Genomic DNA, 15,771 nt, shown 5'->3' on the forward strand with positions numbered 1-15,771 from the left:
CTTTTTATTTGCATATGAACTTAGAACTTACAAAGTGCTTGCTCATCTGTTATTTTATATGATTCTTATGACTGTCTTACAAGGTAGGAAGGGCAGACTTATTATCCCAGTTTTACTAGTGAGAAATCTGAGATCCAAAAGGATTGAGTGAGTTGGTAAGCCACACAGCTAATTATAAGATGGAGTCAAGACTCTGAAGTCAGGTCTTCTGACTCCAAGGCCAGTGCTACTTTACCATACCTGCTACTCCCTTTCATGGACATGATTACTTCCATCCCTGACCACAGATGTCTTACTACAGCTTCCGTGCTCCTACCAACCTTATTATAACACTGATTTAACCGAATCAAAGCCAGTAGGGTGGGGAACGTGGCGGGGGTAATCTTATGACCATTGTATTCTGATCCCGAATTAACCTCAGTATATCTTGGTTATAATAAAGCTAATATTAGACTTTTTCAGCATTTTCCCCCTCTCTGGATTGTAGGAAACTGCTTAGCTTTCTCAATGAAATCAAACCTAGATCCTCCAAGGCTGGCAGCGGAGGCAAGATTTTCCACATGGGAAACTTGTCCTCCTGGGCCCTAGTCTCACCTCTATAATTCACTTCCCTCTTGGTGTCTTTGGCTGTTTATTCCTGCCTTGATCAAGGAACTTGTGTCCCTCATTTACCACTTCTTTACAAGAGCATATTCTTGACTCTTCCACAAATTCCTTGTGTTACAGTCGACTAGGCTAGGCTGGAACATTCAACAAAGCATCACTGAAAAAGCTGAGTTAACAGCTAACATACAACTAGATGTTTTTGTTTGTAACTTATGCCTTCCCCTGCTGGTCTACGTCCATCTTCCCATCTGTTACCAAGGAACACGTGCTTAGGTATCTGCCTGCCTTGATGCTGGTGCCCAAGCAAGCAGGCTCCACAGAGTGATTAGACTTCTCTCTATAATCTTTGTAGTGTCTACTTTTTTTCTAGGTTCTCCTCTCCTTTCTAAGCTGATTCTTATATAAAGATTAGCAGCAGGCATGTTGGCCATCTTTAGGAGAGACTCTTCCCAGATACACAAGAACAGGGTTTTACTGTGGCCTCAAAAGGGCAACGATTTCAGGGCTTCCCTGGTGGCGCAGTGGTTGAGAATCCGCCTGCCAATGCAGGGGACACGGGTTCGTGCCCCGGTCCAGGAAGATCCCACATGCCGCGGAGCAACTGGGCCTGTGAGCCACAGCTACTGAGCCTGTGCATCTGGAGCCTGTGCTCCGCAACAAGAGAGGCCGCGACAGTGAGAGGCCTGTGCACCGCGATGAAGAGTGGCGCCCGCACGCCGCAACTAGAGAAAGCCCTAAACAAAGACCCAACACAGCCAAAACTAAAATTAATTAATTAATTAATTTTTAAAAAAAAAGGGCAACGATTTGAGATCACAGATTCCACAATAGTCACCCAATAGGTAGGTAGGCAGGTAAGTAGATATAATATTAGACTAGGATATTAGAAAGATGTTGAGAATAACAGTGTAGTTTACCTATAGTTCTGAAGAAGTCAGTAGTTCATGCGCTAGTGGCTTAAGTTGTCACTGTTTTGTTTTGTTTTGTTTTTTTATCCTCCTAGGTATCATGAACTAGTCACAAAATATGGGAAGTTGGAGCCTTTGGCAGAAGTGGACCTGAGACCCCAGAGCAGTGCGAAAGTAGAAGTCCACTTTAACGACCAGGTGGAAGAAATGACCATTCGTCTGGACCAAACAGTTGCAGAACTAAAGAAACAATTAAAAACTCTAGTGCAATTACCCACTAGCAACATGCTTCTCTACTATTTTGACCATGAAGCGCCCTTTGGCCCAGAGGAAATGAAGTACAGCTCTCGAGCCTTGCATTCTTTTGGCATTAGGGATGGAGACAAAATTTTTGTGGAATCCAAAACAAAATAACCTCCGCCAGCCTTGTGAGAACACACGCATTAGGACTCGCAGGGCATTTGTTCCCATGAGGTTTCCTTCAGGAGGGAGAAGTTTGCTCTGTTTTGTTTTATTTTGTTTTGTTTTGTTTTGTTTTGTTTAGGTTTCAGGGGGGTTTTGTATATTTCCCCCTAGAATGGGTAGGGGGCTGTTTTTGGTATTTTCTACCACAGATTCCTTCTACTCTGCCACCAGAATTGGCCACATCTCCAGTTTCTGTGCCCTCCCTCATGAGAGGGGACTAGGCAGCCACCGACTTCTTACTGTGTTCACTGGGATCTGTCTACTGCTTGGTCCTCAGGACCACTTAGGTGTACTTGTGATGATGGCGTGAACAGCATTGTCCCCTCAGAAGAGTATCTTGCACTTAAATCAGGAAACAAGGAATCTTTCCAGGAAGGGGCAACACATCTCTCTCCCAATTCCTCCTTTTCCCCCTCCCTCTCTCTCCTTTCCTTCTTGGGTTCAGTTTTTCATTTTGACTCGTGTCCATACATGTTTACCTTAGTTTTATTCTGTCCATAATGAACTTCTTATTTTTCAACTTGGGTAACGTTTTTCTTCATTTCTCCCTTTTTAAATAATTTCAAGTGTGTCACGCATTTGTCAGCCTGATTCTGATCTCAGGTACAGTTAGAACCTATAGCTCTGTTAGGGTCTGGAAGAAGAGTAGATGGAGTGTTAGAATTCCAGGAAGCACAGGCACAGCAGCCTGATCACTCTGTATGTAACTATCTCAATTTTAATGTTCCTCCCACAGTTATATCAACCATTACTGACATGAGCTACGTCACATTCCAGAGTTCTTCGCTTTTTGCTTTTTGAATGTATTTCTTCGTATCTGTCTATCTTTTTCATTACTTTAAACTACTGGGAATGGAGGCCTGACTTTATGAAGAATCCAACAGAGCAATGGATATACGTGCCAGGAGAGCTGAGAATTAGCTAGTAAACTCTCTGTAGTGTGTATGAGGGAGTCAAGTGGGGGGAGTATGGGAGAACGAGTACTGTGACTTTCCTGCCTGTCATCATTGGAAGCTTTTGCTCTTGCACTTTGCATTCGAAGTGGGAAATTTTAATCAAAGGGAGCTTTGATTCCTAGTTTTTCCCTGGGATTTTGTGATGTCATAATTGAACAATTCTTTTTGTTTTACATTTCAGTTTAGTTGCCCCTACAGAAGAACAACTCTGACTAATCTCTGAGTAAAGTATAAGTGTCAAAACTTCAGATTTGCCTCCAAGTCATATTTTTTGCAGAAGCATATTTAAAGCACTTTCCTTTAAAAGGTAGTCCTTACCTGCTCTGAAATCTTTTTGTCTGTTCTTCTATTCCTTTGTTAATCAGTGTAATCTCTTTCTTTGATATATGTCTTTCTGGATCCACCATGTTTACAGATAGGAGACTTGAGAAGGACTTAGTGCACCTGGGGCAGAAAATGTGCACATGAAGTATTTTTCAAAGAATGTAATTGTTACCCGATTGAGTTTGACCTTTTGACCTTTGTTACATGATTCCGTCCCTCCTACAAATTCTTTAATTTCTTAGGACATTTTTAGGTGACTCTTGTAAACTCTTCACGGATGCTACTTTTTAAATTGTCCTACGCCATGATAGCAGATGTTTATTCTCTTAATGCACTTCAGGTTCAGTATCTGTAAAGCCTTTGACCCAGGCCTGCTGAGTCAAATCTACATTCACTGTAACATTGAAAGTGGAAACCAAAGGGTTTGAGGAAGATGAATGATGCCTGTTCTCCTTTTGCTTTATCTTTCAAAATCATAAAATCATAAAAATGAGCGATGGAGATCCAGGCTGGGTATAGACAAGAATAATTATTTTGCAATCACATTTTCCTGACAGGTTTTTGGAAGTGGGAAAAAAGTGTGGCAACAGTGTCAGGAAGATTAAAACTGTGGGTGCTTTGTGTACGTGTGCGTGAGTGCAGACAAGTTTGAGAGAGAAACAGTGTAACTGAGCTTTTGTCAGCCTGAGAAACAGATGCCCCCTTATTTTTTGAGGTTGTATGACCCCCGACTGTCCCACAGCAGAAAGCAGAGCAAACACTTATGCTTTAATCATCAGTGGAATGATGACAATTAATAAGATATTTTATATATGACAAAGTTTTATGAAATGCTTTTTTACTATTAGAGACCTGTTCCTTCTGCTATTACAGAACACAGTGCTCATCGACTGCAGGCATAATTCTCCGATTACACAGTTGCATGTCAGGGGAACTTCTCATTTAATTCAGTGGCCGTGGGTATTTTTAGGGCATTGTAATTGATTGTTTTAATAATTGCTAAATGATTTTTGATTGAGACAAGATCTAATGCAATTACCGGTCTTTTAGAGTTACAGAACAGAAGTAAATGAGAAAAGATATTTGAGCATGTATACATGTAGACTGATTTGGGTGGCTGAGTAAAGATGCTGCTTTTGAAATAAAATTGGTGCTGTGTAGACACTTGTAACCAAAATTATTTTTATAACAGGTCAAAAACAAGGAGAGGAGAGACCATGGACTTTTGAGTCTACAAGTTATGCATAATTGATTGTAGCTTATCTGTATTTTAATGTTAACTTCATCCAGATTCAGTGAGAGCATATTATTGACATTCATGAGGCAAAATTCTGTCATAGCCAGTATTACAGATATGTTGCTACAGGCACAGTGTATAGAACATATCTTTTCTAAAATAGAAATTTTTTGTCAGTTCTGAAAAAGGAAAGGAGTAATAAAAGAAAGCCAGGTAAAAACTGAGGCATCATTTTCATGTGGGCATGTAGCTGCTGACACCACAGTGGAAATCAGTTTTTGAATTTGAATTTTTGAAATATCCCAGATTGCTTTAAAGAAAAAAAAAAGTTCAGAGTCATGTATCTTTTTTTATTATTGAAAGTTTCTATTGTTTCTGCAACCTATCACCACCATAGCCATAAATACATAAGAAAGCAGCAGATATTATATAACTCTTGTTCCTTTAAGACCTTTTGGTGAAAACAAGCCCAAAACATGAGCTATGTGTAACAGAGCCGAATGTTATGATGCTATGTTTTAAAAGTTTGTTTACTTAAAAAGAAAAGTTCAGTTCTAACCAGATGTTTCAGCTATGATGCTAAATCAGCAGTGTTATGAACAGAAAGGCTTGTTGCACAAGGAACTATCACCATTTGAGGCGCGCAGGCGATAGTTTCACGAGCGCGTGTGTGAAGGTGGCTTGCTCCGTGGGAGGTGCTAGGCTCCAGGGCAAATAAAACAAGAGTACAGAGTAATAGATTGTTCTAAGCAATGTCATTTCTGTTTATGAATTTGATTTTTCCCCTCATTTCGTGTTAGATTGACATGCAAACTGCTTTCAAGAACACCCAGAAGCTCTCTGTGTTACCAGGTGTGTTGTGAACACTATTTTTCATAGGTGCTTCCTTCAAATATATGTCCATTGTAGTGATGGAGAGGGACTGGACTCTCTCAGGCTCTTTACTTGCCAGTTGTCTCCTGCAGTTCATGGAAATATATATTTTATTTTAGAATATAATTTAAACATGAAGGTCTATTCTTTGCACTTTTATTAATATATATATAGATATATAGATAATCTTTAAAAAAAATTAAAAATCTAAAAGTCTACTTTCTCTTTGTGTTCTGTTTTTTTCCTGGAGTCGTGGTGCATGTTTATTTTTATACAGCAGAAATTCAACATCAGTGCTGTGGTTGAGTCCTCTGGGGAACTGGCCTAAGCTGGTAAAAGAGTTTGACCAGCTTAACAAATTTAGTTGGCATCTTGCCAAAGTTAGAAATTAAAACCGCAAAACAAGGGTTCATAGGAAATACGTTATTGCCTTTTTGTTAGCAAAGTTTTATACTTCTAACATGCTCTTTTAAGGATGAAAACCCACCTTTGAGCTATTCGGCATCCCCGTTTTTGAGTAAGAATCTCATTTTGATGAATTAGAAATTTGCGACACTTTTTCACGTGACGTTTCTTTCCTTTGAAAAATAATTTTCTCTAAAAATTAGGGTTTGGGGCACTTGAACCGTATCTGCTTATCAGTAATTTCTTGGTAATCTGTTATGAATTAACCTTGTACCAAGACCTAATGTCCAAGAACTATATATACTTTATTACTGTATTTAGAAGACAGACTCTATCAAATTCTTTCTCAGTGCTTCAGAAATGTGTAAGTATCGCGATCTGTTTAAATGTAAGATTATTTCTACCTCTTATTCAAATTTCAAAAAATTATAGTTTTAACCTCTGTGCTAAGTTCTATTTAGTATTTATTATGAGGGTCTCTTGAGTTCTTGCAAGGTAGACATATGTCAAGACACCCAATACCCATTGGACTGAAAAATGCTATAATTTCCACCAGATTGCATGTAAAACAAGGAGGTTAACCCTTGAAGTCACATTTGTCTTTCCAGCTCTTCTCTGGAAAAGAAGTTATCTGTGTTCTCCAACTTAGACTTAGGATTTCAGGATTCAAATTTAGCCAGGTAACTTTTAAAACGCATAGGTCATGATAGATATTGACATGAGTCATTTCATCTACTTTTAAGTTTTTAATGTAACTAAAATTTAGGAATTGAGTTAATACATGAAAGGGATAGCATACCATATTATATCTCCTTAAAATATAATGAATTTCTGGATCCTTTTCCTTCAAAAATTTGAGAATAACACTAAAAATGGGTAGGTTTTTTTTTTTTTTGTAACAAACTGATCTGTTAAGATGTTCAGATATATATACTTGCCTAGACATATGAGTAGAAAACATGTGAACATCTTATGCCTTTCTTCAGTGTGGTTTAGGCACCTGAGCAATTTGCTTGCGTTCTGTTTTAAGGCACACATATCAAGAGGGGAGTAACAAACTCATAATCCAAGAGGGAGATGAGACAAAAGCAGATAGGGTTGCTGGTCGTGTGAATCAGTGCCAGGGATCCAGGCTTATAATTTTCATGCTCGTGTTTCTTCTAAACATTAACAATGAGCGTTTATTATCAGCCAGGGCCCGATCTAGATGCTCTACCTATATTAAGCCCTTTTGATGTTCACAACATCCCTATGATTCAGCACTGTTAATTATCCCCATCTTCTTACTTGTGAGGCACAGATAGGTTGAGTAACTTGCCAAAAGTCACACCGTTGATAAAAGACAGCAGAGCTAGGATTCAAACCCAAGCAGTCTGGCTGCAGTTGAGAGCTGTACTATACTACCTGCTGCTAAGGTTCTCCCATAGCCCTCCACAGTCACACCATTAATGTTAGTCCTTATGTTTCACTAAAACACTAAAGTGAGATGTTCCTCCATATTCAGTTACTAAATTGATTTTCTCTATAACAAAATCACTGATGCGGCTGATAGCTCTAAATCCAAATTGAAACTTGTCCTCATGCCATTTTCAGAATTGTAACACTGTGATTGGTGTATATCCATTGTCCTCCCTGCTCTCCTGGGAGGAGCCAGATTGGACACTTGTCATGGGTGCTGTTGACAAGAAGAAGTGAACCTGCAATATGATGCTGAACACCGGTCACTTGGTCTTCAACCTGACGACATTCTAGAGCCTTAACGCTTTGTTTTCCGTGAACAACTAAAGGTGAGACAGGTCACTCAGTTTTGACTCAGACTTTTATTAAGGAGGCATCCGTGTTCAAGTGAACTTGGTGTTTATAGGGGGAGAAAAAGTAGATAATCTAATGGAGCCCATATCACAGGTTTTGTTACGGGAAAGGTTGAGGCTGTCACTGTTATTGTTCCTCTTTAAAATTCAAGACAGAGCCTTGTGAGGAATATAAATATTGCTTACAAAATAGAGGAGGCAGTTTATCTATTATGGTCTGTGAGATCTAGGTCTGCCAAAAAATTACGATGCAATTTCAGTTTACTGAGTCTTTCACAGACTCTTCACCCTTGAATGCTTCTTAGTCATTATAGGTAATACAATTAAGCTGTTAAATAAATAAGAATGGGAATAAGAGGAGGCAGACATTAAAAAATACACACACAAAAAAAAATACAGTGTTTTCTGAACTACCTGATACATTTGAGGGCAGATGTAAGCCTTATTCCACTATTAGAGAATACAACTAGGACATTATGAATTGCTTTGGTTGTGTTAAAATTTTGTTTGGTTTATAGTTCAGTTTGTTTACAAGAAGACATCTTTTAAGAACCGTTTGTATTTCATTTTAAATACAAAACATTCACATGATTCAAAAATCAAACAATATAAACAAAGTATACACTGGAAAATTCTACTCTAACCCCTGTACTCCATCTTTTATTAGTTTTTTGTGTGTCTTTGCCGAGTCAACACAAATAATAGCAAATGAGAATATACTTATTGATCCCTTTTTATACAGCAAAGTTAGCATATTATATACCATCATGCACCTTGCTTTTTTTCCACTTAAAATGTATCTTGGAAATCTCTCTATAGCAACATATACGAAATCACCTTACCCTTTGTTTATAATATAAGATATAGTATTCCATTTATAGATGTGGTATATAGTTTATTTGACCAACACCTCATTGATAGACATGTGAGTCTTTCGTTGTTCTCTCTCCCAATCTCCCTCCCTCTTTTTTTCTCTCTTTTTTACTTTTTTCAATTTGCTGCAGTAAAAAGCATATGTTCTTTTACATGTTTGAAATAAATCTGTAGAATACATTCCCAGAAGTGGGACTGCTAGATCAAAAGGTCAGAGTGTTTGTAATTTTGATAGATATTGCCAAATTGTTCTCCACTGGAATTACATAAAAGAACATTTTTTTTTCTGATTTTAATACTTGTCACATCCCTGCAAGGTCAAAGACTTTACTGATCTTGGGCTTGATACGTGCAAGATGTTAGTGCAACCAAGATGGCATTCTTCCCAATTAGGCATGCAAATCTAGGCACTTGAATTCGACACATAATAAATTTGCATGAGCCATGCATATCGTCTGTCTTATGAGCTCTCTTCCCTTGGAATCTGCAATTTTTAATCATTGGTGAGTGAGATTTCACCTCTGCAGGAAAAGGTATATGTATTATTTATCCTTAACAATGTATGAGCATTTGTTTCAGCTGAGTGCCCTTGAAAAGTGATAGACAAATAGTGCTAAAACCCTCTGTTTATTGTCTGCAGTAAGCTTTAATCAGAGCTGCTTCTTGCCGACCAGTGAAATTCTTCTAGAACTACTTGGTGAATAGGGAATATAGAGTGTCTCTCCACTCCCCCTGCCCCTTTTCAACCTTATTGCTAATGTGCTAACAAGGATGTTAGAATAAGACCAGTTGTGAGGTTTTTTTGGTTATGTTGGTCTACTTAGAATTAGCTATTTCAAACTCCTTGCCTAGAGATAGGTGCTAGAGTTACTTTCAGAAAATATCTGTGAGTTCTTGTTTCAATTTCAGAGCTGAGCATCGTTTATTATTGAGATCTTAGATCTAGAAAGTCTTGCTAGTTAATAAACATTAATGTTACTCAATGTGATTTTCAAAGAGCCAATGCCATTTTTCTCATAATTAAGAGTCCAGTGTCTAGACGGAGTAAGATCAGCACAAAAAGAAAATTACTTAGAGGCAAATAATATTAATTCTTTAAAAAGACATGTCCAGAACATTTGTGCTACGATTTAAACTCCTAATGCTTGCAGCTTGCCATTAAACGATTATTACCATGATACTAGTAAATATGAAAATTTTAGAAATATGACATCAGGTTTTTAAACATTTTTCTCTTAAGAATGAAAAACAGACTTCAGGAGAACCCATGAAAGTTAACCCAGGTGTCTAAGAATGAAGATTCCAAGGCAATAAGAGAAGCAAACTTCCAGATGTGGTGCTCTTGAGACCCTTTCATCATGAACATCTTTACTGTTCAGGAGAAGTCTTCACGAGCATAATTGCATTTTCTATATCACCTCATCCATTTCAAGGATTCTGCTGTGGCTAACTACCATTTTCAGGGAGAACGTAAGCATAACCTTCGATGTAATCACCTTATCTAGCTAGATCTAGGAGGTTGAACATTATTCAATCAGTGGATAAGTGGTAGAAACAACCGTACTACAAAAATATCTGGAATCTCCATGGCAGATTATACAATGAAGCAAAATGATCAGTTGTAGAGGGCTTGTATATTTATCCAGGACACCAATGTTGCAGATTCAGATGGCTAGGAGGAAGATGCTAAGGTGGAGTTAGGAGTGCAAAAGGTTTATTGGGTAATAACACCTGTGAAAGAAAAGGGGAAGAAGAAAGATGGGGCAGGAGGGGGCATCACACCACGCAGCAGCCCTGACAAAGTCTGCAAGCCCAATAAGATGCTCTAGAGCAAAGATTTCCTATTAGAGGCATCCCACTTAGGTCCTTTTACCAAAGCTTTTCTCAAGTCATTGATGGAGGAACACAGGAACATGACCTCAGCTTGAACACTGATGCAGATGCCAAAGGAGCCAACAGTTGGGAGCTGTCATCTAACCATACTCCCTGTGGCTGGAAAGCATTCTTTTCTTGAAGGTGGATCTGAGTGGTGCACGACTGTATGTACCACACAGTCCACCCTGTGCCATGTGTAGATGCAATTCTCCATCCGTGATCAGAGCCAGCTCCTCCAGGGCTCTTCCAGAGGGGAACCTCAGAAAAGGGAGGTTAGGGGAACGGACTACAGCCCGTGACACTGCAGATGGCTTCAGAGCCACAACTGGTACCCACCATCTCCCTCTTCCATTATCCATTCTATCACCTCAGCTGGTCTCAGTGGTTTACCTAGTGGTTTTTCCCAAACCCTGATTCCTGCGGAATCTGAATCCCTGGTAACTATATGCTGCTCAGACTTGGGTTGCTTTGCTTGTCCACCCCAGTCACAACTGGGCCAGGGAGTAGCAAGAGCCACCATCACGGGTCACCTGAGTTCCACATGTCTCATCCCTTGAGCCTGTCACGCAACAGCAGCTGCACCTCCTCCCGCTTCTCAGGGTCGGGGATTCCTAATAGGGTGGTGGCTCGTCTTTCCTGCTAGTCTCTGCAACAAGGAACCCAGAGTACCCAGGCAGCATCACAGCCATAGCTTGTAGGTCCGTGGGACTCTTTCCGTGTCCCCTGGTGAGAGCACGCCTTCTTGGGAACCAGGATGTCAAACTCTGCACAACCTAGAGATGAGGGGTTGGGAAGCCAAAGTCCCTCAATAATCATTGGGAGTACTTGCAGGTGGGGCTACTCCTGCTTCCACACTTTGGTGCCTGGACCCATGCATTCCTCCTACTGGGGACACTGCTCCAACCAGGGGCTCCTACTGTAATCTTGGGCCCACGCTCACATCCCCTTTTTTGTAAAGTGGCCTCCCTGGTTGGATGCTATTTTGCATGGAATTCTATGCCTGTGGATCAGGCATTCTGCAAGCCTCTCACTAGTGGTGCTGACTAAGGCCCTGTGGGCAGGAAAAGCATACACATATGCAGAGTCCAGGTCTATTCCTGGGAAAAGGAACCATTGGCCCTTCCAGGATGAAAGTGGTCCAGTGTAGTCATTTTGCCACCAAGTGGCCAGTTGGTCTCCCCGAGGAACAGTGACAGACTGAGGGCTTAGCTTTTGTCTCTGTTATTGGCAGGGTGAACGTTCAGAGGTCAGGATAGCTAACTCAGCCTTGCTAAATAGGAGTTCATGCTATTGGGCTCCTGCATAACCTCCATCCTTGCTGCTGTGGCCACTTCATATACGTGCCCATCATACCAACACTGACAAAGGCTGCTTCAGGTCAGCTGCCCACGTCATTTTGTCTACTTAGTTGTTTAGTCCCTCTTCTGTAGTGGATGCTGTCTTTCGGGTGTTAACATAGGACACAAAGATCTTCACACTTCATGTCCATTCCCATCTGTCTATCCACATGTCTCTACTCCAGGCCTCCTTGCCACTTTTTTATTTCCAGGCCCTTGTCCAACTGGATATGTGATTCACCACTGCCTATGAATTTGTACATGTTCTAACATCAGACCACTTTGACACAGAGTACTTGGGGGCAAGATATAATGCCCCCAAGTCCACCCACTGGGAAAATATTCCTCTATCATTGTCTTTCAAGGCCACCCTTGCATGAGGCTGTAGTGGAGCCACCATATGCTCTGGGCTTGCAGACACACACCAAGCTTAGGCTTTTTCATCCTCCTTCAGCTTGTCATATGCACCGCCCACCTCGCACTTCACATAGGGCCATATGCGTTATCTGGGTTGCGGGGCGGGATAACCAGTATAACTCTGAAAGGTGACATGGATTCTGGGCTACCTAGTTCAGCAGCTTGCTCATTGCCAGTTCAAGATATGCAGCTCTGCCATTTCCATCTTAGGGTAGGTTGCTGCTGGGACCCCCTGACTTTATGTCTTGGGGGGTCCAACAGGGCCCAGCTCATGAGGGGATTTCTTGGCACGTGGTCACTTGTATCTTGGTCAAATGTTCCATCATAGGGTACATTCTCATGCCAGGAGCTGATTTTCAGGAGGTGTGTTATTTTTTGCTGTGGATGTCACGACTTTGCTCCAGAACTCCAGGGACCTGAGTTATGGTTTTCCCACTGGGGTTTGCAATAAACATCACATTTCATCTTTTTCTGCCCCTAACATCTCCGACAACAAAGCACCTACTGAACATATGACCCAAGTGGCAGGGTTGCTTGCATTACAGTCTGGAGCTGCTACAAAGCTCTTTCATGCTCTCAACCCAGGTCAAAGCTGGCTGAATTCTACGTCACCTGGTATGTGGGCTGGAGCAGTTTTTGTAGGTACGGAATATGTGGCCTTTAGAACCCAAAGAAATCTACAAAGAGGGGAGAATTTCTTTGTAGAGAGGTTGCAAGATACAGCCATTTGCTTTTTGCTTTGGTGGGGAGATCCCAGCATGTCTCTGACCACTGGATTCCTAAAAGTGTTACTGAAGTACTAGCCTTGAATCTCTGAAGAATGTAACTCCCACCTTCGGAGCACTTCTTCCTCATCGTGCCAATCAACGTTGTCAACGTTGTGAATCAAGGTGATGTTCTATAGGAGACATTCCATCCAATCTCAGCAAAACTATAAATGTATATTGCTGTCTGTTCCATTTGAAGATGAACTATTTTTCTGATCCTCACGCCTGAATCAGATAGGGAAAAAAATGCATTTGCCCGATTAACAGCCACATGCCATGTATCTGAAGCCATGTATCTGAAGCCATCTGTACTAACGCAGTATCTCCAGCAAAGATATGTTAGTACAGCAGATGCAAACTGGAGCTTGCAGTAGCCCACAGTTATTCTTCAGGATCCATCTTGCCCAATTAAATGGAGATATGATAAATCCCACCACCCCTGCTCTCTAAGAGTGACACTAATCTTCACCATCTTCCCCCAACCCCAGGATGCAAGACTCTTTTGTATTTACTACCTTGGCTGGAGTAGAAGGATCAGTTTCCTTCCTTGCTATGACAGCTTCTACCACACAGACCAAGGACCAAATGTGTCAAGTATATTAAACCCAATTATATGTAGGGACTCGGGAACTGACATCCAGGTAGGTCGGCAGCCCCTGTGGGCCTGCTGGGACTTGGCCAGGTCTGCTTTTGTTTCCTTGGCCTCTCTGTTTTCACTCTAACAGGGTCTTTGGGTATCAGTGTTAACTCAAACCCCTTGTCCAACAGTCCACAAGATATCTAGGCATTCCCCTCCCCCAGTCTACAGTCAATCAAGTAAATGACCATAGGTCCTTTGGGGGAAGGACTGAGAGAATCACTACTGTACACACTTGTCATGATGTTGCAGGATTCTTCCCTTTGGTGACCTGGTTACCTTTTTAGTCTATGGATTCCAGATTTGAAAAACTGACTCAGATCCACAAACTGAGCAAAGGATCAAGACCTTTCATTGGGGCAATGGTCTTTGGCCTCTTGCTCAACCATTCTTGCTCTTTTTTATTATATATAGTAAGCAATACCCTTGTTGGCTGCCCATCTACTTTGCCCCTTGGATGCCATGCTCTATTAATCATCTCCATAACTCTCTATGGATCAGGGCCCCTTGGCTACAACTCTGACCTGCTTGGTTATTATGAAGATTCGACCCCCTTGGCTTCAGGCAGTAGAGTGCTGCTACCTGGTCTCTGTTGTTTCAGGTGCCCATCATCCCCACTGCGATTGGACAGTCAAGGTCTTTGACCACCACTCCTGCCGTCAGCCCTGACCTGCTGAGGGGAGCCCCACCGAGCTTGTTTGTGATGCTTGTGCGTCTCTCACCAGCATATTCCTGCTGCCTTTGGTGGGTGATGTGTCTGTCCTCTGGGCCTTTCCGTGGGACATGATCATCTGTTGGGTCTTCTGGAGTCGCGTGATATACATGCGTGTCCGTGTCTCTCAGAATTTTAATCCCTTCTTCTGCCATCTGCCACAGTAATCTGGACATTTCAACCCCAATGTATATACATTATATATATTTATATATACACACACACACACACACACACACACACACACACATGCATATATAAAATCCCAATGCATAAAATTATATACACAAGTCCAGGTTTTTCCCAATTAGACCTTGATTTGGGCATAGTAGAGCTGCTTCAGTTGAGCCCTTGATACAGCCTTTGTCACCTCAACTAGGTTCTCCAGAGCAAAAATTGCCCATTAGGGGAGTCCTGCATCGGGTGGAAAGTGCTGAGGCAATTGTCCCAGCACCTCGCCCAGTCACGGATGGGGTTGCCCTTGGCTCCGACAGTGAGGCTGAGCCTGAAGGAGCTCACAGCTGGGGGCTCGTGGCCGTCCACACTTCTCACTGCATCATTTCAAACTAGCTCAGATCTGACTGTTTCTTTCACAGAAGGTGTAAGAAACTTAAGAAAACAAAACAAAAACAATCAGCATATAAGGCTTATTCTACTCATTTTTAGGAATATTTTTTTGTTTTGTGTTTCGTTTGAACTGCCTTTCCTCCTGCCTAAAAAGCAGCTTCCATCTATGCCATCTTTGTAAAACGCAAATTGTCTTGGGTTACTAGCTCCAAGCCACGCCCACACCACGTTTGGTCTAAATCTTGTCAAATCTTGGCTCACTTCACCCCTTCAAACAGAATAAACCCTCCTGCCGACATGGCATAAAAAGAGATTTTTGTCATTTTTCCCTCTGTGACCACTGAGTGTACACCCGGAATACATGCTCACTAACTGACTCCCCAGCCCAACCAGCGATAAGCCAGCTCCGTCTGTCCTCAAGCACCTGGCACTCGCTTGCACCCAGCTTCTCAGTCATTCTGATCCATTTATGCCACCATCTTGTGTATCTGGTTAGCCCAGGTGGCATTTATCCCAGGAGCAGTCCTGCCCCAAGAAGGATGAAACATTTAATATGGGTCAAAAGGCTGAGATACAAATACCCACGAGCACATGAAGGAAGACCAAAGCAATTACTATGACACGAGCAGTTTTTAAAATAGAACCAATTCTTTTGCTTCACTACATTTAGGTTGACTACTGGACTGAAACCTTAATAAAGGCTGGGCAAGGAGAATGCTCTTTGAGGTGAGTCTTGGATTTGAGTTTAATTTTATTTTGGACAGGCACCCAAAAAATCAGATTTTCTGTTACATAAATATGTGCCTTGGGGAGGAAAATAGTCATTTGACATCTGAAAGTAAATGTGGAGAATTCGTAAAACCTACTGAATCACCACGGGATTATGGGAAAAAATATTGAATAATTTAGACTGAAAGACTAGTTTCCCAAACCTCTTGTCCATTTTAGGACAATTTATTCAAAACTGGAATTATGTCATTTGATACAGTTGGCATTTAAAT

At 41.3% G+C, this 15,771-nt stretch overlaps 1 protein-coding gene across 12 annotated transcripts in view; it reads left to right on the forward strand.

Moving 5' to 3' along the window:
• The window catches only part of LOC132526387 (tubulin-specific chaperone cofactor E-like protein), a 162,747-nt gene that overhangs the window by 74,166 nt on the left and 72,810 nt on the right, over positions 1 to 15,771 (forward strand). For 5 of the 12 annotated variants that reach the window (XR_009542544.1, XM_060160621.1, XM_060160625.1 and 2 more), the window contains exons 1-5: positions 7,374 to 7,561; positions 8,776 to 8,961; positions 9,699 to 9,928; positions 14,093 to 14,235; positions 15,441 to 15,496. The exons of 1 other annotated variant lie outside the window; for it this stretch is intronic. Coding sequence is in view for 5 of the 11 variants with exons in the window: in XM_060160625.1 (XP_060016608.1) it covers positions 15,485 to 15,496 (12 nt within the window). In the remaining 6 variants the exon portion in view is untranslated. Of the gene's footprint in view, positions 1 to 1,609; positions 5,589 to 7,373; positions 7,562 to 8,775; positions 8,962 to 9,698; positions 9,929 to 14,092; positions 14,236 to 15,440; positions 15,497 to 15,771 lie in introns of those variants that run through there. 6 more of the 12 variants (XM_060160622.1, XM_060160623.1, XM_060160626.1 and 3 more) reach the window with 2 other exon arrangements.

Source organism: Lagenorhynchus albirostris, chromosome 9, assembly GCF_949774975.1.
Source record: "Lagenorhynchus albirostris chromosome 9, mLagAlb1.1, whole genome shotgun sequence".
In the NCBI taxonomy this organism is placed as follows: Eukaryota; Metazoa; Chordata; class Mammalia; order Artiodactyla; family Delphinidae; genus Lagenorhynchus; species Lagenorhynchus albirostris.